This window comes from Notamacropus eugenii, chromosome 5, assembly GCF_028372415.1.
Source record: "Notamacropus eugenii isolate mMacEug1 chromosome 5, mMacEug1.pri_v2, whole genome shotgun sequence".
Lineage (NCBI taxonomy): Eukaryota > Metazoa > Chordata > Mammalia > Diprotodontia > Macropodidae > Notamacropus > Notamacropus eugenii.
This window is the reverse complement of record NC_092876.1, coordinates 196,637,014-196,659,217: the sequence shown is the minus strand read 5'-3', so window position 1 is coordinate 196,659,217 and position 22,204 is coordinate 196,637,014. Positions and strand designations below refer to the sequence as shown.

At 37.5% G+C, this 22,204-nt stretch overlaps 1 protein-coding gene across 3 annotated transcripts in view; it reads left to right on the top strand.

Annotated features, from left to right (window-relative positions):
• FLT1 (fms related receptor tyrosine kinase 1) overlaps window positions 1-22,204 on the top strand; it is a 184,409-nt gene that overhangs the window by 81,998 nt on the left and 80,207 nt on the right. For all 3 annotated transcript variants that reach the window (XM_072611809.1, XM_072611810.1, XM_072611811.1), the window contains exons 11-13: window positions 5,961-6,075; window positions 13,251-13,359; window positions 21,662-21,970. In XM_072611809.1, the coding sequence (XP_072467910.1) occupies window positions 5,961-6,075; window positions 13,251-13,359; window positions 21,662-21,970 (533 nt within the window). The remainder of the gene's footprint in view (window positions 1-5,960; window positions 6,076-13,250; window positions 13,360-21,661; window positions 21,971-22,204) is intronic.

Below are 22,204 nucleotides of genomic sequence, written 5' to 3'. Positions count from 1 at the left end.
GTATTTAGATCCTTTGAAAATGAAAAACACTGCTTGAGATAGAATGAGATAGGGTCCTTAATTGTTCTGATAAATCCATAATCTCATCTGTATGGGTACTCCCCTCCCCAAAATAGTACAGGTTGCAATCCTTGCATACCTTCTCTTTCAATGTGATCCTTAAATCTTCCACAGATGATTGATCCAACATGATGGGCCTCCAGATTCAGTCCTTGGCACCTTTTCACAGACAGTTCTTTAGAATGAAATATAAGGTGCTGTTCTCATATTCTATTCAAGTTTGGGGTCTTCAATACTCAAAGGACACAACTTTATTTGGTTGTTGTTTTTCTGATGGGAGATATAGAACACATTCAGAGTTGCACCAACAAAGACAGATCATCACAAGATAGGAATAATAATGCTTCTCATCATGACGATGCTCTGCCCATATAGAATGCCATAGTATTTTAAATAGATATCACAGAATCACAGTATTTTAGATCGGGAAGGACTTTCCAGTCGAATCTATATCTGGACAGGAATTGCCCCTAAAACGTTCCTGATAGGTATGCATCCAGGCTATGGTTGGAGTCATGCACTGGAGAACACATTACATCTTAAGGCAGCCAGTCTTTGGACCACTCTAATTTTTGGGAAATGTCTCCTTAAATCAAGCCTAAATTTTGTGCTCTGAAGATTTTATTCATATGTTGGCATAGACTGTTCTACATATGGTTGCTCTATAATTATATGCATATAAAATTAATATATTTCTTTAAATTCTGAGATAATGTGAATAATTCTTTGATACTTAAATTCAATACGTTATTTTAATTCATTTAATATAAGCCCATAAATGGTATAGCTTAAGTTAAAAGGCAGAATATTTTATGTATTGTAAGTACTTTAAAAAAAAAAGAATGCACTGACTTCAGATTCTCCTTGTCGTCCCCAAAATTGCTTGTATAGTTATTTTTCTGTCACAGTTGTCACTGAGGCTGTGACTGACATCCTCCCTTGTAACACCTTATTCATCATTCTTAAGTACAAGCTTTCCACGTTTCCCTACTTGAACATATAGTTAATTATAGGAAAGCTATTGGCCTTGTCTACTAGACTAGAACAAGTAATCGTTTGTTTTAAATATAAGGATATCAATTTCATTCCTTTATCTATCAATGTGCTAATCCAGAATAGATAGGTTGATTTTTTTAAGAGTGTGCATGCTGATGAATTTGGCACTGAGTTATAAGGTAGAATTATTTGGTCTTATTTATGTAGGTAGAAAAGTAGTGCTGTAGGCTCTGTTTGACATGGAGCTAGAAGAACTAGACTGAATTTTACCTCAGATGTTTGTTAGCTATGTTATTAGTATGGACAAGTCTCTTAGAAGCTCAAATTTTCAGTTTTCTCATCTATAAAATGTCAATGGTACTTGCACCATATGCCTAATGGGGTTGTCATAAAGACAATATATTGTAAATATCGAAGTACCATATAAATGTGAGCTATTATCACTTATAGTGTACACAAGTTCACATCTGGACATGAGGTAAGGCTCTCAGAAAACTGCATTCTTTGGTAGAGTTTATTATTCCCACTTTTGCCGTAACCCAAATAAACCAAAAGTCCAAATTTAGTGGAAAAGCCCTTAAGTAGAAAGATTATGAATATTCCTTGGTTCTTGACAGTCAGCTTCTGGCAGATCTTATTTGTCGGCCTGGAAGCAGCTGAGTTGAGGGAAGCTAGAAAGGGCTCATTACTAGATTGGCTCAGAGAACTTACATGATGAGACAACTACAGAAATTATTACAATAAAATAATAACAGAATTAAGTGAAGGGGAGAAGTCAGGCAGGGTGGCCTGGGAAGTTGAAATAGTTCCTTTGTAGTGAGAAGGATCAGGAAAGGTGTCATGGGATAGTTGCTACTTGAGATAAACTTAAAGGAAGAGGATGTCCATAAGCAGATGTGGTGAAGGAGTCCCCCATGGGTCACAGACGGCTTATCTCCCTAACAGTATGTCTTGTTAGTGATAACAATAATAACAGGGAATAGGGTCTAGACAGGTGTTTTCACTGGTATGAGGAATTCTCAGATAAAGAAACTTTTTACCAATATATGTTGGCACGTTCTCAACAATTGATAATGATAGAGTTGACTAGACCAATGCTATCAAACTCAAATAGATGGGGGCCACTAAACTGTACATAAAGATCTATATAGGGAGCTGCATGTTGACTTCATTTTAAAATGTAATGTTATCTATGCTTTACTGTGTTTTTATTTATTTTATTAGATATTTCCCAATTACATTTTAATCTGGTCCTGATCATACTCAGGAGCATTATGAGCAGAGTGATTGATACCTCTCACCTATAGCACTGAGAGATCAAGGAATCTGCTCAGGGTACTATGTGTCAGAGGCTCTCTATCCCCTACACCAGGTTGCCTCTCAATTAAAAAAAGATAACAATAGCTCCTATTTCTGTAGTGTTTTAAGGATTACAAAGACTTTTCCTCACAACAAAATCATGATGTAGGTAGCATGTTATTCTCCCTGTTCTTACAGATGAGGAACTCAGGCTTACAGAATGTAAGTACCTTTCCCAGGTTAACACATCTAGTAAGCATCAGTGCAAGAAATCAAAATCAGGCATTCAGACCCTAAGTCTAGCACTATTTCTAGGACATCATGTCATAAGCCAAAAGGGGCACTGGGCAAGATTATTTGTTTGTTATTTTATTATTATTTGTTTTTTTTTAATTATTTGGCTCATCAGATTTCCCACCACTAATGAAGAAAAAAATCAATCCAAAGTATCTCCCCTCCTGAGAGTAGGTTAATAGTGTCCTGTTTATGAAAGATAACATTTTCCCCATTATGTTTAGAAAGCAAAGTTTAGCGTTAAGTCAAACCATTTGACACAGTCCACCAGAGGTCTCCAAACTGGAGTTCCATGACTGATGTGTCATTTACATGGTCCTATCTTCATAAGTTATATGCATGTTTGGTTCCTTGATTTTTATTTATTTATATCAGACTTTAGCCTGAAACTAATTCATGTTTCAACTCTAGGGCATTCTCCAGAGATGACATGCAGTACACTCTTACCCCGGAAATTTTTTTCCTTTCAATAGTTATAAATACCCCCACTATTGTACTTGGCATGCTGTATGCAAATGGAGGTAGGAGGTCTAAAACTCATTAGGAAAGGGAGAGAGCTGAGGAGTATATAGAGGACAGTGTAAAGCTAAAGTTGATAACAGTGGCCTTGTCCAGAATAGGCCATGGGATTTTCCTTATCTCACTTTGGCAGGAGGTGCGGTGAGCTTCCTGTGCGAAATCAGGAGCGTATGCTCCTTTCCTCTTGTTGTTTAGTTTCCTCCTCTCTACAAGACGGTTCCCAGCACCGTGATTATCTCTGCATCTTCAAACATGGCACAATCTACTTCCTTAAGAGCTTGATGTATTCTTAAGGTTCAGGCAAGTTCCCTTCCCCCCAAGTCTCTTTTCAAGTGCTGTTACATAGCCAGTGCCCAAAATGAAATTCTATTTTTAAGGTTGGGATTCCAAGTTACCTAAAAGAATAAAAAAGTTCCTCAAATGGAAATCTATAAAAACTGGAAAGCAAATAGCAACCACAGGTCTTCATGGCTTGTTGATGTAGTTTTGGGCTTTCGAGTAAAACCCATCCACAATCTTCCATTGCCCAAAGTCTATAGAAATAATGAGAGACTGCATCAGAATGACTGCCTGAAGGAATGCAAAGAAGGAATGCATCTGAGGTCAAAGAGGCCTGAGCAGAGCCACATGAAACTGGACAGCAAGCCTCCTCTCATCCTTTGTGATGGGGAACCTCCCAGTCTTATTTCACCCTAGTGTGTAAATTTGCATTTCCTGAAGACAAGGGGTGTGAAATTAATATCCTGGACCACAACCACACCATTCACATTGTGCTGGGCATTAGAATAAAAATTAAAGGTCTCTTATTCCAAGCACATGAGTGTTTCAGCTGTTGTAGATGTAAGCATTAAATCTTTTTTAAAAATTTTGAAGTTAGGATGTCAACTACAAGAAGAGAGAGAACACTAATATTGAGCAGGGAAAAGGAGTAACGTGATTTTTGTATTTTTTAAATTACTATTAAAAATGCTTCAAAGAGGGAGGAAAGAATGGTGTTTAGGAAATAGCATGATTGGTTAGGAGGAAGTAAATTAAAAGCCTACTGAGATCTTACAGTTTTTGGCAACTATTAGTAATGTAAGAAGAATTGGCAATTGTATCCAGAGTCTGAGAATTATTTTTGGACAATGACATATTATATATAATATAATTTTTTTGTTAAAACTTTGGCTTTGTCCTTCAGCTGTGTTATTCATTCACTAACATACAAGATAATTATTTTTCGGTTTAGTTGAGTCATAGCTCCATTAATCAATGGTTGAGAATATTTATATTATTTGTTTTTCCTTCATGCTATACTTGGAATATTTTTCATTACTTTTATAACATTTCAATAGCAATTTATCACTGCATATATAATTTTTCACATGATGTCAGATGTGTGAATTTTTTCTCCTATTTCAGCCTAGTTTTATTTTTCTGATTCTTTCTAGGACCCCACAGGTGTACCATATGACCACTTTCTAAACAAATTCTCCGACTATGGACACCATTCCTCTAAGTACCACAAACGGTAGCATTGAGGGAAGCTCATTGTCTTTAAGGAATCATTTCCTTTTGCACTTTGTGCAGGACCCTCTGAGTAGTACTAGAGTAAATTTTTTCATGAAGGTTTTTCATGAGCCTATGGCTCTTTAGTGTCTTCCACAATATTGGTCAATGGAGCATCTCAGCAGTCGACAACCATCAAAGAATTTTGCACAGTCTTAATATATGCCTAAGAAATACCTTGTTGGAGGAGCATGCTCAAAGCTGTCTTGTTTTACTGAGTGAAATACTTTCTTGTCATTAAACACAAGGGGATCTGTTTCCTATGCTTCTTTGTCAACTGGTTGTCGATAAAGATGTGGTCAATGGTAGAAAGCCATGTGTGAAAGCCTACCTACTCTTTCCCCGTATTTTCATTAATTGTGTATACTAGTTTATAAAAACAAACAAGATTCCATGGAACCCTGGGGCTGAATGGCATCTCTGAGGCCAATTGGTCCAACCCTTCATCTTATAAATGATGAGGCTAAGGCTCCGCTGAAGTGATTTGCTACGGTACTCTAACAGTTCTGAAGGATTTAACGGAATTTCACAAAAATTCTAGAGTCTGTTTACATACCTAGTTAGCCTGCCCCACCCCCCCAAAAAGAATGCTGTCTTCCATGGTAAAGTCAATTCCTTTTAGATACAAAGTGATCATTTCTTTATTAACATAACTTCAAGGTTGTTGAGTTGTTCTGTTTATTCTTTTATTAAAAAAGCGCTTTCATTTTGGAGTCTAATTAGAGACAAGATTTTTAGCTTTCCAGTTATCTATTTAACTTATCCTTGGTTGCAATTCTTAGTGTGAAGTTGGTACATAGCAAAGCAATCTTGGAGTCAGTAAGACTTGGATTAAATTTTTGCCTCTGATATATATTAACTGCAAATCATTGAACCTTTCAGTGACACAGGCAAATCTCTAAGAAGGTCCTTTGAAAATTAGTTGCCGATCTGTGTGGGTGGAAAATAGGACTCCACATCCAGAGTCCTTCTTATGGTGATGAAATCAGAGATTCAGTCCAAGCATCCTTGGCTGAACATTCGGTTTCCATGGAAGGTGGACCCAGCTGTCCAAATGTAGCTATTTTTCTATACAGAATATGGTAAAAAAGGTCTACACAAAATTTGCATCTTAAATATTTAAACTCACTGATTCCCTCTCAGAATTGATATTTAAGATGCCATGTATTACCCAGTATTACCACAGCCTTGATGCGACTCTAAAAATCAGTGTTTTAATAACAGCCCTTTTGTGCTTCCAGGTATGACTTTTGCTCTAACAGTGACAGATCTTTCCACTTGGGTGTTGACAGCAACATTGGAAACAGAATCCAGACCATCACTCAACGTATGGCCATAATAGAAGGAAAGAATAAGGTATTGTTCGTAAAATGCAAAAACTATATCCTGTTTTATTACTTGTAAGACAATAACTTGGAGTCTCTGATTTATGAGAGTCAGGCACAGTCCAAATATATAAAAACCTTGATGTAGTCTAGGGACATATTTTAGACAAAGCATTGGCAACGTCTGAGTCTGTGAAGAGACCTGCTGGAAACTCTCTAACTGACATGCTCTCAAAAATATTTATAATTCCAAAGTAGTAAGCTTACCACTCAAATAAAGAAAAGTGGAGAGGTCCTCCCATATAGCAAATCAATACATATAAACAAGGCCTCCAAAGAGATGTAGGACAGATCGTTGAGATTCTACTGAATTTATTTGGGTAAAACTAAACAATTGAGTTGCAAAAAATATTTTCCCAAAATATTTTCATTCCACCTATGGTCAAAAACTTACCAGGTTGAGCGCCATGAGCCACTTCTGACTGATTGATTTAAGTAGACAATTGCATTCTATCCATCTCTGCAAGTCACTGCCTTCGTGGTCTGGTAATCATTAAGGCTCCTTCAGTCAGACAAAATCTCACAGAATCTCAGCTCTAGTGCCTTTTGCTGGCAGAATATGACTGACCTAGTTAGATATCCAATTTTGACCCGCATAGAAATAGTGATAGTTTTAAAAAAGGGAAATATATAGATGTGTGTGCGTGCATGTGTGTGTATTTTATATATATATGTATGTATATATACATAAAATCCTTTTTAAAGTTCCTAGTTATAAAAGCTTCATAGACAGTGTTCCCTTGTGGCTAATACCAAAAAAGACCTGGGTTCAAGTGTTACCGTTGACTTAGACTCTGAGCAAGTCACTTATCCTTCAATATGGCAACTAGATGGCAAAGGAGATGATGCCAGTGATAGTAATAATGCCAATAACAGCAACAATAGTTATGATTATAGAAGTTAGGATTTATGTAACAGTTTATAAAGTTAACAAAGTGCTTTGCCTAAAATATCCTCATGACAACCTTGTGAGATAGGGACTATTATTATGCCCATTTTACTGGTGAGGAAACTGAGACTGAGAAAGATTAAGCGACTTACCCAGAGTCTAAGTCTAATCCTCTATCCACTGCACTGTCTGGCTACCTTCACTGCTGGACCTGAATCACAGGGAGATCTGAGGTCAAATCCTGCCTCAGAAGCTGTGTGGCTCTGGGGAAGCTACTCAATCTTTGCCTGCCTCAGTTTACTCATCTGCAAAAATGGGAATAATGATAGTAGCACCTGCTTCACGGAGTTCTGTGAAGATCCAACGAGATAACACAGGGAAGCATTTTATGAACCCTAAAGTGCTATATAAAATCCTAGCTATTCTTATTATAGCTGTCATTACTTAATCTCTTAGTGTTCTAGCCAGCTCTATAAATTCCAGAGAGAGAGAGTCAACCTGCATTGGTGGGAATTTTCTCACTTCGTTTCCTATACTGGTTAAATCACAGGTCCAAACCCTATCCCTTTCCACTTTATAAAATTATACTTTAATTTGGAGTAGCATCAATAGAGAAGGCATTTAGGTGGCTCAGTAGCCTGCCCTGGAGTCAGAAAGACCTGAGTTCAAATCTGGTTTTTGGATGCTTGCTAGCTGCATGACCCTGGGCAAGTCACTTAACCCTGTTTACCTCAGCTTCTTCATCTGTAAAATGAACTGGAGAAGAAAATGACAAACCACTCGAATATTTTTGCCCCAAAACCCCCAAATGGGGTCATGGAGAGTCTGAAACAACTACACAACAACTATAAAGAAACACATGTTCCTATAATATGAGAGTACTTATATTGCCTCTTTAGTGATGTTCTTTGTAATTAAAGTTGACAAAGGAGCTACTGATACTTCCCAGGCTAGACTTTCTGTAGTCACCTTAGCTGACTCTTAAAGTGGTTGAAATGGTGATGTTCTGCTATTCCCAACCACACTCATTCACCCTTGTTCCTACAGTCTATTTCATGAGATAGTTGTCAAGCCTTAATGGAGCCGATGATGTAGCAGCAAATAATGAGCTCCAAGTTTGTGTTTTGCAATTCATTTAACTAATTTCAGTTATATCAGTACCTAACACCTTCCTATATGCAAGTGCCTCACTGGGCACTAGGAAAGAAAGAAAGAAGGAAAGGAAGGAAGGAAGGAAGGAAGGAAGGAAGGAAGGAAGGAAGGAAGGAAGGAAGGAAGGAAGGTAGGAAGAGAAAATGAAAGAAAGAAAGAGAAAATGAAAGAAAGAAAGAAGGGAGAGAGGAAGGGAGGAAGGAAGGAAGATTTTATGGTTATTAAAATGTTAATGAGAGCGTTTAAATAGAATACAAAAAGAGGAAAGGGAGTGGGCACATTTATACTTTGATTTTAATGCCACATTAAAAGAAGAAATTTACTTTAAAACTTATTAACCACAAATCTCATTATATATACATATATATATCACATTTCTACAAGAAGTATTACAGAACATAGTGAATGCTCATGTTCAGTTTCATTTTGTCGTTTTCAACTCATAATAAATAGTGTCTGCTCCTATTTTTAAAAAGATTTTTTCAGTTTACATTTATTTGTAATACCAGTAATAATTGCTACTGACATGCCATCTTCAAAGCGCCCTCCAGCATGGCATCCTCAAAAGACCCTCCTTGCTCTAAATCAGTGGTCCTGGGGCTTAGCCCAATGCCCAGAACATCATTAATCCTTACTAGATGATTCTTGACTGACTGACTGACTATGATCCTTTCCAGAAGGTCTATTGGAATTGAGAGAAGAAAAATTATCTTAGAATTCTTATGAGCTTAAATCAACATGTTATCTTTTAAAAGTGTTTCATTGATGACTTTTATCTTCACATCATAGTCATTTCCTAACTATTCCCTACTTCATTGAACTTTCTTCTTAACAACATATCATTTCAAAATAATTTGAAAGATTTGAATATGAGAAGGGAGGATAAAGGGACCCACTCACATTTCCCCTTACCAGGTTGAAGAACTGTGGGTTCATGCTTATACGGGGTCTTGTGCTGTCTACCCACGGTGGCTATCTTTATATACTCAAAAACCATTGCCTGACTAATTGATAGCATTCAGGTATACTCTGATGTCATCTTCCAAGATTGATTGTGGCATATGTTGACAGCCATCTATTTTTAAAACCTGGGTTGAGAGCAGTGACTTTCTTTCAGTGACTGCTCTTTCTGTCTAAGGAAGAATCAGTGCTTTCTTCAGGGTAGGAATTCCCTCTCCCAAAAGAAGGATTGATTCTCTGACACAAATAGTCATGGGGAGTTCCTGAGGATCAGAGAAGTTCATTGACTTACCCATGTTTAACCCAGCTAGTGAAGTGTATTTGAACCCAGGAATTCTGACTCCAATGCCATGCCATCTATCAGTTATCTACATAGCATATACTGTGGATACAATAATGTGAATTCATATTTCAATATTACCTTAAGGTTTACAACATGCTTTACTCCTAATAGCCCAATGAAGCAGGTTGTACCATGCAACTCTATTTTATCAAATTTATCTATTTTATCTCTATTTTATCAAATGAAAAAAAAGAAAAGAAGAAAACAAGCATTTTTTAAGTATCTAATTCTAAGCACCTAGATACTTGATACTAGATACTTGATAAATATCTCATTTGATCCCCACAATAACCCGGAAAGGTAGGTGCTATTTTGATCCCCATTTTATTGTTGAGGAAACTGAGGCAGACTGTAGTCAAGTGGCTTGCCCAGGGTCCCACAGCTAGCAAATGTCTGAGGCCAGATTGGTATCCATTAGCACACAGCAACTGTGAAGCAGCTGAATGACACAGCTACCCCAGTGAATTCCTGAGAGTTCTCAGTGACTTTCTTTTCTTTCTTTCTTTCTTTTTTTTTAAAACTAAGCAAGGAAGAGTTTTCAGAGTAATAAAATCCAATTTCCTTCTTGAATGAATTTGGCCAAGACTTGTGAAAGTGAGTCATCAGTTGGAGCCGCTAAAGGCCAGTGTAGAGTCTCAGACTCCATTGGTTGGAAGCTGCCAGATTATTGGGTTTGTAGAAGTAGAACAGAGTAGGAAAGAAAAGGAACCCTGAGCTCAGATAGTTAAAAGAACACAGGAAATGTGTTCTATGTTATTAATTCTGTGAGACAGCAAAGCTGTGACAGCTACAATGTTTACCAACATTTCCGTTGAAACTGTTTCGAAGGCACCTTTAAGAAACTCGAGTACTTCAAGGGAATAAATATATGACATAAGCAATGATACTTAATCACAAAGTTACTGCTTGAGTGACTCGGTTCCCACACCCAGCAGAACTTTAATTCTCACGTTCTACTTTCCCATCAATTGACAAAAATGTGCCTCCCTATGTTAATTTTAGATTCTTCCTTGACCTTTGAATGTCTACTTTTATTCCTCTTAAGCACTTAAAAAGGAAAATATATTAGTGGCAGTCTAAGATTAAAATCACTGTTTTATTTATAGATGTTTTTAAGCCAGTTCTGGAAATGAGACTGAATTAGAGCATTGGCCCATCTAGTCTGTCCCATAAGGACCATTCCACGTTGTATAATTTGCCAACATGGAGTGAAAAAAAAAGAAGGAAGGACTGTGAATTAATTCCCATTTTACACTACCTGGCGAAAATTTTCATGAGTGTTTCTGGAACCTAAAAAGTAGCTCATAAAGATGCACTTGAAAGGCTTGTCACTTTTCTGTACCCTTGAGGTACCAACATAACGTGGGTTAAGGGAATTTATAGAGTCATCCCAAAAAGTGAATTCTGATTTTTTTAAAAAATGAATTTATTGGGACTTTAAATTGAATCGTACCAAAAACCCCAACCAAAAACTTGTATATAGCATATTCAGCAGCCAAATTAGCCAAAACATATAATCACTATAGATTTATATCATTTCCATTTATTTGCATGTCTGTTGTCTGGGCATCATTCTTATTTAGAAGTAGAGGGTGAGGGCATTTTCTTCGTTGTGCTCATAGCATTGGAAGCACCTAGTAGAAATGAAAGAATGACAAAATAGGCTGGATTAGAAACACCACAGATTTAGGCTTCTAACTTTATTTGAGTAATTCTCCTTTGTCTTTTCCTTTTCACCTTTCTTCAATAGATTCCTGATTTTTCATGCAGTTATGGAAGAAAAACAGTGACAGAATTAGTACATTAAGGAGTAGTATAACTTCAAATTTTTGTGGAATAAACCCATTTATACATTTTCCATTTAAAATATTAATTTTGCCTTTAATATTCCCACTGTGATATGATTTTTATTCATTTCTTGCATCAGCAGATCTTAGATCTGAATATCGAAAGACTATTGGCCCTTTAATTTATAAGACTCTTGCTTTAGACCGTACATACATAGAACGAAACTAAAGTTATGTAATAGTTATCACGTCACTTTCCAATTCAGGTAAGATGAAACCATACGCTGACCCTTGAGTTTCCCTTGTCTAACTATATAAGTTTTTGTTTTTAGCTGTCAATATATTGAAAATACTTTTACAGGAAAGAGCTAAACGTGTGCTTTTGTGAAAAATTCTGGCTTTCTAGAAATGATAAATTCATGGAGAAAGATTCTGTTATATAATAATGAATTACTTTGACTAAACAAAGTGATTAAATGTTATTTTAAGCATTTTCTATTATAATTTTTATTTATTAAATATTCATTAATGCATTTACTTCTCTGCCAGTTAAACTGGCAACATAAATACAAAACGAAGAAGGAAACACTGCCTCTGTGTGCAACAATCTTTAGTCCTTGTAGCTTTTTGTCATTAATTAAGGACTAACTCATCAGGGAAGTATTGATATAAACATCAGAGATGACTATGAGAATCATGTTATGAGCCTCAGTAAGTTTTCTATCCGGATGCTCTATCAGTTAAATTAATTGTAAACTGTAGCCCCTACCAATCTCCTCCTAATAATTTGTAATAAATTCATTCATTTAATGGGTCCCAATGTTTCATAATTTCAAAGTGGAGACCAATAGCCAGTGGTACAATAAGGCAAGGAAAGTGGTATAGCAGGTATGGAATCTTCAGTAGAGTAGGAAGAGCACCCCAGGTGAAAAAGGAGCAAATAAGAAAGGCTAAATGTTCATGCTGAGTTCAATCTAGAGCTTGTTGGCGCTTTATGTGACCATGGTTCATTTCACTTTTCTGAAAAATTACGATCTTGACCTGTCTTTGGTAAAGTCACCCAAAATCAAGCGCTTTGTTCAACTTCTGATTACATGCTTTCAAACTCTTCATTTTGTATCATGGTAGACTGGCAAGATGGCACAGTGGGTAGAGTGCTGGCCCTAGAGTCAGGAAGACTTCAGTTCAAATTTGGCCTCAGACATTTACTAACAGCGTGACCCTGGGCCAGTCACTTAACCTTGTTTACCTCAGTTTCTTTGTCAGTAAAATGAGCTGGAGAAGGACATGGCAAACCACTCTAGTATCTTTGCCAAGATAACCTCAACTGGAATCATGAAGAATTGAACATGATTCAACAACAACAACAATTTTTACTCCCAGGTTGACTTCAGTCCATAAATTAGAATCATGGCTTGTTTTTTAAAATTATTATTAATTATTGTTAATTTTACAAACATTTATTAATTTTTTTCTCATTACCTTCCCCACATTGAACAATTTTTTAAAGTACAATAAAAACCCTCACAGCAAATACACATACTGATTTATTGTAAAGAAAACAGTTCAGCAGATTGTTCACCCCAACTTTAACTCACCTGGTATATGCACACCAAGACTGATGAGCAGAGCAAGCCTGAGAAAGCATGTGATCTAGGGGTCAGTTGGAGAAGCTTCCACTGCTCCCCTTCCTCTCATTGATCCTTACACCAGGGTAGGACGTGCGTTCCCTCACCTCCGTCTTTATGACTCCAGCAGTACGAGACAAATAAGCATGAATGGCTCATTCGATCTAGATGGAGAGGCTCTGAGTCTCCTGAGAAACTGTTTTCCTGTTATTTTTTCCATTATTTCTGGGGCTCTGCAAGGAGATGGCCTTCCGATAATCGCTACCACACTACCTTTTTGCTGAATGAATGGAACAACAGATTCACGTTAGTAGTCAGGGAGCCCTTGGGGAATATTCAAACAACTTCTTGTGCTAAGGCCAGCTAAAGCGACCATGTCTTTTACAGATTGCAAGCACTCTGGTTGTGGCTGAATCTAGAGCTTCTGGAATCTATAGCTGTGTGGCTTCCAATAAAGTTGGACACGTGGAAAGAAACATCAGCTTTTATGTCACAGGTAAGCCACAGTTATTCCATCATCAAAAGTAGCCTTCAAACCTCCACCTTTTTTTAGACCTGCTTCACTCTGCTACAGGTACTTTCTTCAGTTCTGGGTCTAAAAAGGACTTAAGAAATCCAGTGCCATGTCATGTCATTCACAAATTGTCATACTTGGAAAAGTATGGTCACACTTTGAGTGGCTTTATCCTAGGGGTCAGCCTAGGAACTGCCTAGGAAATTGTGGCTTTGGAACACAATTTTACCTAAACTATGGATTGCCCTAAGAATCATTATGTCACTGAGTCTTTTAGCTAAAATCAAGCGAAGAATTATTTCTTAGAATTCTCTTCTCCGATATAAAACAGTAATAAAGTCATTTAATGATGTGGTCTTCTAATAAGGAAATTAATGGTATCTTTGCCAGTAATAGAAGTGGTAGAGCTGAGCACCAGACTTGGAGACAGGAGGCCTGGATTCAAATCCCGCTTTGGACATTTTTTAGATGTGTGATCCTGAGAAAGTCACTTAATCTCTCAAATCCTTCATTTCCTCATCTATAAAATAAGAATAATAATACTACCTACCTCACAGCATTCTTATAAGGAAAGTACAAACCTTAAAGTGAAATGCTCATTGTATTTATTATAGATAAATTACGCCTGGCTCCTGTTACTATTTCTCCACATTTTATGACATCAACATCACCTGCAGCGATTTGGATCTAGTATTTCTAAATCAGATTTAATCCACAGATTAAAAGGGATGAAATATGATTCTATTTCTTAGACACCAAGAGTGGTTTAGGGTATTCATGGACATAGGAGATATCTTGTATTCATCAAAAAAAATGATGGTTTCTGCAAATTTTATATTACCCAAGTTCCACAAAGTTGCCCTCTCGGTGCAACTCTCCTGGCACAGGAAGGATGTAAGAAGCTCAGAGTATAAAAACAATTGCCCTACTCCACCTCCTACCCCTCCCAAGAAAAATCTGAGGAAGTCTGGGCAGAGTGCCAGCTCTCTGGAAACTTCACACTATACATACTCTTCAGAGTAAGTTATGAACAGAGTATCTTCAGTTTCTCCAGAATGATCCCATTCCCAGATATACATAGGTAGTAGGGTTGTGTGGAGGCCACCTCATAAGCTAACTTGAGAAGCTGCTTCATGGGAAACATCAGAAACTAGAAGAGCACTGAACTTTAGAGTTTAAAAGCTACTTTGTTTTTCAGTTACTTTTTAGTTGTATTTGACTCTTCATGATCCCATTTGGGTTTTCTTGGCAAAGATATTGGAGTTGTTTGCCATGTCCTTCTTCAGTTCATTTTATAGTTCATTTATAAGGCAAACAGGGTTAAGTGACTTGCCCAGGGTCACACAGCTAGGAAGTGTCTGAGACTGGATTTGAACTCACAAAGATAAGTCTTCCTGGCTCCAGGCCTGGCACTCTATCCACTGTACCACATAGCTGCCATGAAAGGTACTTTAGAGAGCATCTACTCCAAGGGTTCTTAACCTGAGGTCTATACACTTTTAAAAATATTTTGATAACTATTTCAATATAACTGATTCCTCTTGTCATCTTATGTATTTTACTGTGTACATTTAAAGACATGATTCTGAGGAAGGGTCCATAGACTTTCCCAGACTGCCAAAGGGATCCAGGACCCAGAAAAGAGTAAGAATCCCTGATCTAATCCACCCTCCTCATTGTACAGATTAGGAAAGTGGGACCCAAAGCTGAGTCTAGGCCATGAGTCAAAGGCAAAGCTGGGCTATAGCTAGGTTTACAGTCTCTCCGGTTAATGAAGAGAAGTTAGAGACACATCTACCACCTGGCCATTCCAGTCAGCAAAACACAAGCATGATGTTCATTCCAAATACCTTTGTGGATAAACCTGAGACAACTTAGGCTGATGCAACTTGAAGGTTCTGTCGAGTCCTTTGCTTGAAAACAAAACAAATCATTTCCATAAGGGACGGCCTGTCACATGCTGGGAACCTGAGTGACCACACACTCCCTGCCTTCAAGAAACTGTAGTTTTGTTGGTGTGAACACTTTAATTTCTCCTCTCTCCTCAAACAGGCTGCTGGGTTAGCAGGTCTTTAAGCCAACCCTGCCCAGTTTTTAGTTCTTATCTGGCCCAAGGAAGAGTCCAAACTGAGAAAAAAAAATTGACCTTCAACTAAGCTTAGGAAGAATTTTTCTCACTTCACTCCAGTCTCACCTCAGAATCAGTCACAGAGTTAGAAGAAAAATTAGGGGCCATTCATCTAGGCCAGCCCAAACCTGAAAAAGAACCCTGCCTACAATTTACCTGATATGTGGTTATCTAACCTTTAAGCTCCCCAGTGAGGGGAAGACTCCTGAGGAAGCCCATTCTGTTCTGTTAAACTTCTGTAAGGAAGTTTTTCCTTCTGTCAAACTTCATTTTGTGCCTCTGAAATGTTTACCCATTCTTCCTAGTCCTATCCTCTAGGATAAAATGAAACAATTCCAATCTTTCTTCCATATCATAGTCTTTCAGATAGTCTTGTAGACACCTCTCATATCCATCTCTTAGTCTTTCCTTTTCCAGGCTAAATATCCCCAGTTCCTATGCTAATCCTTACAGTATTGGCTAGTTAAGGTTCATGGGAAGAATTGATAACTCTCCTACCTCCGGTGGCTTTCTTATTGAAAGGAATTTTAAGAATATTCGGTTAAAGGGACCTTTTGAAATGTATAGCCACCTTTCTTGCTATGCTTTCCTTTCCCAGTGAAATCTGGTTTTTGTTGCTCCCTTCCTTAAAACTCCAGTATGCTCACGGCTGCCTTTCAAGTCAAAGAAAAGTGATTGATTACAAGGCACATATACAACATCTTTCTCACCACAAAGTAGTGATGTTTCTAGTCATATTACTTGTATTTTACAGCTGAGGAGACTGAGGTTTATTAGAAAGGCTAAGTGACTTCCATCATCACATAGCTAGTAGATGTTAGTCCTTAGATGTAGGTCATCTAGTCTTATGTTTAGTATTCTTTGCATGTTCTCTGCCATAGGTTTTAGGGTCTTTTGCCTGTACGGTCCAGTAGAATCCTCTACCAATTCAACTTGCCCCCACCTTATCTAAACCTGGTAGACCAGTTCATATGTACCAATCAAACCTGTTAACAAAGCTTTACCTTTGTCTTCTCTCTGAGCCCTTTTACCAGATTCCTGAGTGTGTGAAACCCATTTCTTCTTCCCATCTGACAAACTATATCCCTTTGTCCCCCAAAACATAATTTAATCCTTACTCTTGATGTCTTCATAGACTAAGCAGAACTTAAGCTATGCAGTTGGTCCAAAATAACCAAGTCCTTACCACTAGTGAACTGAACTCAGGGATGCCTGTAGGGATTTCACTCCTTTGAATTAGGGATCCCTACCTTCCCCCACTCTGCTTGGAGCATAGACATACATAGACATACAATCCATATCCTACACAGACAAGATGGATGTGGGATGAATGCTAGATTATGGTTATGCTATCCCCTTTAGTTACTTCAGAATTTGCTTTTTCTTTGAGAGGTGGAAGGCAGAGTCAGGAAAGACATATTCCAGTCCAACCTCAGATACTTTACTAGCTATATAACACTGGACAAGTCACTTAATCTCTCTATGTCTGTTTCCTCATCTGTAAAATGGGGCCAATAATAGCCTCTACCTCGCAGGGTTGTTTTGAGGATCAGATTAGTTAACATATATAAAATACTTAAAGTTCTATATAAATGTTAGTGATAATTATTAGATACTATTCTTTCTGTTTGAGTAACTTGCCTATCACGGTAACTTCTTATCCTCTGGTGGCTTGTTCATGTGAGAGAGAGAAGTTTATTTTAAAAATCCTTACATATAAATGGTAGCTATCATCATCATCATTGTTATTATTATTTAAAAACTTGAATCAAGGAAAAATATTCTCCCTGGGTTCATCAGATACTTCTTATCCATGCATCAAAATATATGTAGAGAATTGCGCAAAGGTGTAGCATGTTTATTTCTGAGAGGCAGATGGCTAACAGTTGAATTTCAGTAGTAGCGGCAGCAGCATCTACTACAAAAGGAGCCAACCACAAAACATATTTGCCTTCTCTTTTTTTCCTCTGTGTGTGTGTGTGCGTGTGTGTGTGTATGTGCGCGCGCGCTCCTTTGCTGGCACACAGCATGACTATGGGTGTGTTTGCAATTACTGAGGGTGAAACAGGAACAGCGCTACCTTATCTCCCTGGTTTCCCAATGTCACTAAATGCTTTTTATTTTGAGATTCCTGGTGGTGCTTGGCAAAGATAAACAAAATCTTCCATCAGGAAACCTGGGAGCTATTTCCACAGGAAGTTTCAAATCACTAAAGTAAATAGAAACTCTTTTACATGATCTCAGTGGTGTTACTTAGCTTTACTTGGGCTCTCACCACTGAGATGAGGCATGAAAAAATTTTGGTTTTGAGATATTTAAAAAACCAACTTGATTAGAAGGCTATGCCACATCTACTCTAATGTCTATGCAGAAACTGCCTATCACCATTCCTGAGGTATATGCCAAATATAAAATGACACTGTGCTCCAGCAGATGTAATTCTCATATCTTACAATCTGCAAGATTTTTTTAAAAAATGCCTGTCTTCTTTATTCTCTCTTGGTCTATTTTCCAATCCTCCTCTTAGAAGCATGAAAGCTTTCATTGGTTTCCACTCTCCGTGAGCACTGACAGCTTCATAAGCTCCAGCAACCTGCATGTTCCCAGGTTTCAAATGAATACTTTGGCATTTCTTCAGACGATAGTTTATAATAAAGCCCAAACCCAGAAAATCAGAAAAACAAGCAAACTGAGATTTAGGAAAAGAGTTGATATAATATCTAATTTTGGACTATTGTCCCCTTAAGGTTTAAAGGTTTCTTTATAGCTTTGTTGCAAAAGATAATAATAATAGCATACTACATAGTGCTTTTCATCTTCAAAGCTCCTTGCAAAGTGCTGGGCCAAATTCTTCTCCCCACAAACTGACAAGCCGCAGGGTGACAAGCAGCGAGTGGTGCCAGAGCCATTAACTAATTCTTCTCCAGCACACCCTGAAGAGGCTTGCCAGATCGGCAGTGCGGTGGGGTGGACAGGGCACTGGGCTTGTAGCAAAGGCCTGAATTACAGCCCTGGCTCTGTCACTTACTGACAGTGGGACCCTGGGCAATGCTTGTGAAAATTCATTTCCTCATTAGTGGTGTTGTTGTTCATTCGTTTCAGTCATGTCCACCTCTGTGACCCCATTTGAGGCTTTCTTGGCAGAGATACTGGAGTGCTTTGCCATTTCCTTCTCCAGCTCATTTTACACATGAAGAAACTGAGGCAAATAGGGTCATTAGTTATATGAGGATAAATTATATTTTCATTACCTACCACCTGTTAGTTGTAAAGACCAAAGGAGATAATATATGTAAAATCTAGACATAAAATGGTCTATAAAAGTAGATTGCTATCGCAGAAGTCAAATGATTGGCTTAAAATGATATTTATAGGAAAATCAAAATTAAGAAGGAGAAGCCACCAGATACAGCTGGAGAAGCAGGAATTTATGAAAATTGACAGCTGGAAATAGATCTCTCAAGAGAATGGTGATATTGTCACCACAGTCAAGCTTAATTTATAAACTAGAAAATTTGAATTTTTAAAAGTAGTTTTTTTCTCCTAAATATTTTTCCAGATTAGTTGCCACTGTTTCAGAAGAAATCTATGGTATTTTCATAAAATCACAGAATGCTAAAACTGAGAAAGGAATTTGGAGATATCCAGCAAATTAGAGTAGCAGAGTCAAGACTTAGATCAACAAATGTCTCTTGATTTTCAGGTCAAATACTGTTTCCCATTCTGTGGCCTCCTCTCAGTAACTGAGTGAATATCCAACATTTTCTTTGCAAAATAGCATCATAGGTCTAGAGAATGAAGAGACCTCATAAACTACCTAGTCGTCCCTCCCACCACACACTTTGTAGACTGAAGTTTAATGACTTGCACAAAATTACTTAAGTAATAAATTATGATTCAGACCTAACAATCTAATTTCAAATGTATTGTCCTTTCCACTACAGTCACACTGTCTCCCATTTCTTTCACTCTCAGTGACTAAATAGAAGCCGTCTTCCTTTATCAAAGAATAAATATGGCACTGCACAATTCACCCACTGCTGCCCATCTAGTTCTTGTGTGTAACAGAGGAGAAAGGAATATAGAAGTTCAGAATTCTGAAAAAAGTAAAAATCTAGAAAGAACTTAAAAGTTCTAATACATTCTTATGGAATCTTACAGCCCTATATTCTTTGTGGCTTCCTCTCTAATAGTTCAGGTTCAATAACTGTATTTTGCTATAAGAATGCAGAGTGCTGTATAATATCAATTGTCAAATGGAAGAATGATGGAGCAGAAAGACCCACTAGATATGGTGTCTAGGAATGACTTGCATTCAAATTCAGCCTCAGACAATAGGCAGGTCAAATACATTCTCTAAACCTCAGCTACTTCATCTGTAAAACAGTGATAATAACAATGCCTATAGTATCTATTTTCCAGTGTTATTGTAAAGTTAAAAAGATTATGGACTTAAAGTATTATATGAAAGTCAAATACAATAATTTTTGCATTTGCATAGTCATATAAAGATTTGCCAAGTGCTTTACAAACCCTGAATCCTTTGGTCCATATAACAATCCTGTGGGTTAAGCACTACCAATCAATTCACAGCCAGCGAGTATTAATTAAATGTCTATTCTGTGCCAGGCATTCTGACAATACAAGTACGAAGAATGAACAATTCCTACTCACAAGGAACTTATGTTCTAGTGGGGAAGCCAAGTACACATAAAATCTGTTTTGTTATTGTTGAGTCATTTCAGCCATGTCTAACTCTTCATGGCTCCATTTGGGGTTTTCTTGACAAAGATACTTAAGTGCTTTGCCATTTCCTTCTCCAGCTCATTTTATAGATGAGGAAACTGAGGCAAACAGAGTTAAGAGGCTTGCCCAGGGTCACACAGCTAGTGAGTTTCTGAGGCTGGATTAGAACTCACGAAGATGAATCTTCCTGGTTCCAAGCCCAGTGCTCTATCTACTGCGCCATCTAGCTGCCCCATAAAAATAATGCAACAAAAACATAATAGTAATAAATGCATACTAAGTAGTTAAACACATATTATATTTTTAATTTTAGAGATAGGAACCTAAGACTTAGGGGGTGAAGTGATTTTCTCAAGGTCACACAGGTAAGAAGCATCATGGGTGAGATTCGATCTCATTCAGGTCTCTCCTAATTTTATGTGATAAATGTATATGGAAAAAGACAAGCAGGCTAAAACTGCTAAATGAATACCTCTCAAAAAATGATCTTAATAAGAGCTACTACCTCCTTTTGGTTAAGGAAGTGGAAACAACTGAGGCAGTATTAGGATCCTGACTGTCAATTAAATAAGACATGTGGGAAACAGGATGAGTTTATTTGAAGTATGGACCACAGATAAATGGGCACTGATTTGCATATAATCATCTAGTGATTAAACTGGATACACATACACACACACACACACACACATACACACCTAGATATAGAACATATGTACTTGTCTCCTCCATTAGAAGGTAAACTCATTACCTTGTTTCATTCTTTGTACTTATATCGAAGGGTGCCTAACACAGCACCTGGGTGAATAGTGCATTCTTAATAAGTATTTACTGATTGATTGACTTCTAAAACCTGTAACCTCTTTTAGATCATTTTGACTATTTAGTTTTTTCTTTGCATCCCCAGAGTCCAGCACAGTGATTGATAGTTCAAGATAAATTCTTATTGATTGAAAATATATTTGACTTTCCATGTAAGCAGCTACATAGACAGCTTCCCAGTTGCCAGTGGTGAATATTATATTTGAAAAAGTTCTCAAGAATGATCTGTACTCAAGTTTAAAAAAAAAATTAACTTTGAAGATCCCCTTTGGCCTAAGGAGGAAATTGTCATCCATATGCTTATGAATGCAGACTTGAGAGCTTTTTGTTCTGGGCTCTATTTCCTGCTTCACCAGTGACTATATGAGCCCTTGGGTAACTCAGTTTCTCTGTGTCTTGTTTTATTTATTGCCAAAGATTAGAAAAAAAGATACTTAACACTCTTTTCTCTGGGATATTGTAAATTCTCAGGCAAGAACAGACCAGGAGATCCTTGTAACAACTGAGAAATACATGGTAGTTGCTAGTGTCTCATAGTAAGACATTGATTCTCCTAGAAACTGAGCTTTTTTGATTTTTTGTTTGTAGATGTGCCTAATGGATTTCATGTTAACTTGGAAAAAATGCCTGCTGAAGGAGAAGATTTGAAACTATCATGCATGGTCAGCAAATTCTTATACAGAGACATTACTTGGATCTTGCTGCGAACAGTGAACAATCGGACAATGCACCACAGCATCAGTAAACAAAAAATGGCCGTCACCAAGGAGTACTCTATCACACTCAATCTCACCATCAAGAATGTTTCCCTGGAAGATTCAGGCACCTATGCCTGCAGAGCCAGGAACATTTATACCGGGGAAGAAATTCTTCAAAAGAAAGAAGTTACAATTAGAGGTGAGCACTGCAACAAAAAGGCTGTTTTCTCTCGGATCTCCAAATTTAAAAGCACAAGGAATGATTGTACCACACAAAATAATGTAAAACATTAAAGGACTCATTTTTTAAAAAAAAAAGTAACAGTTGTCTCATATCAGCTTGATTTCTTGTTACTGTTGCTACCTTTCAGGCACTGAGGAGGTGCTCCTCCCAAAAGGGGTTTGGAGATGATGCCAGTAATAATGAGACACC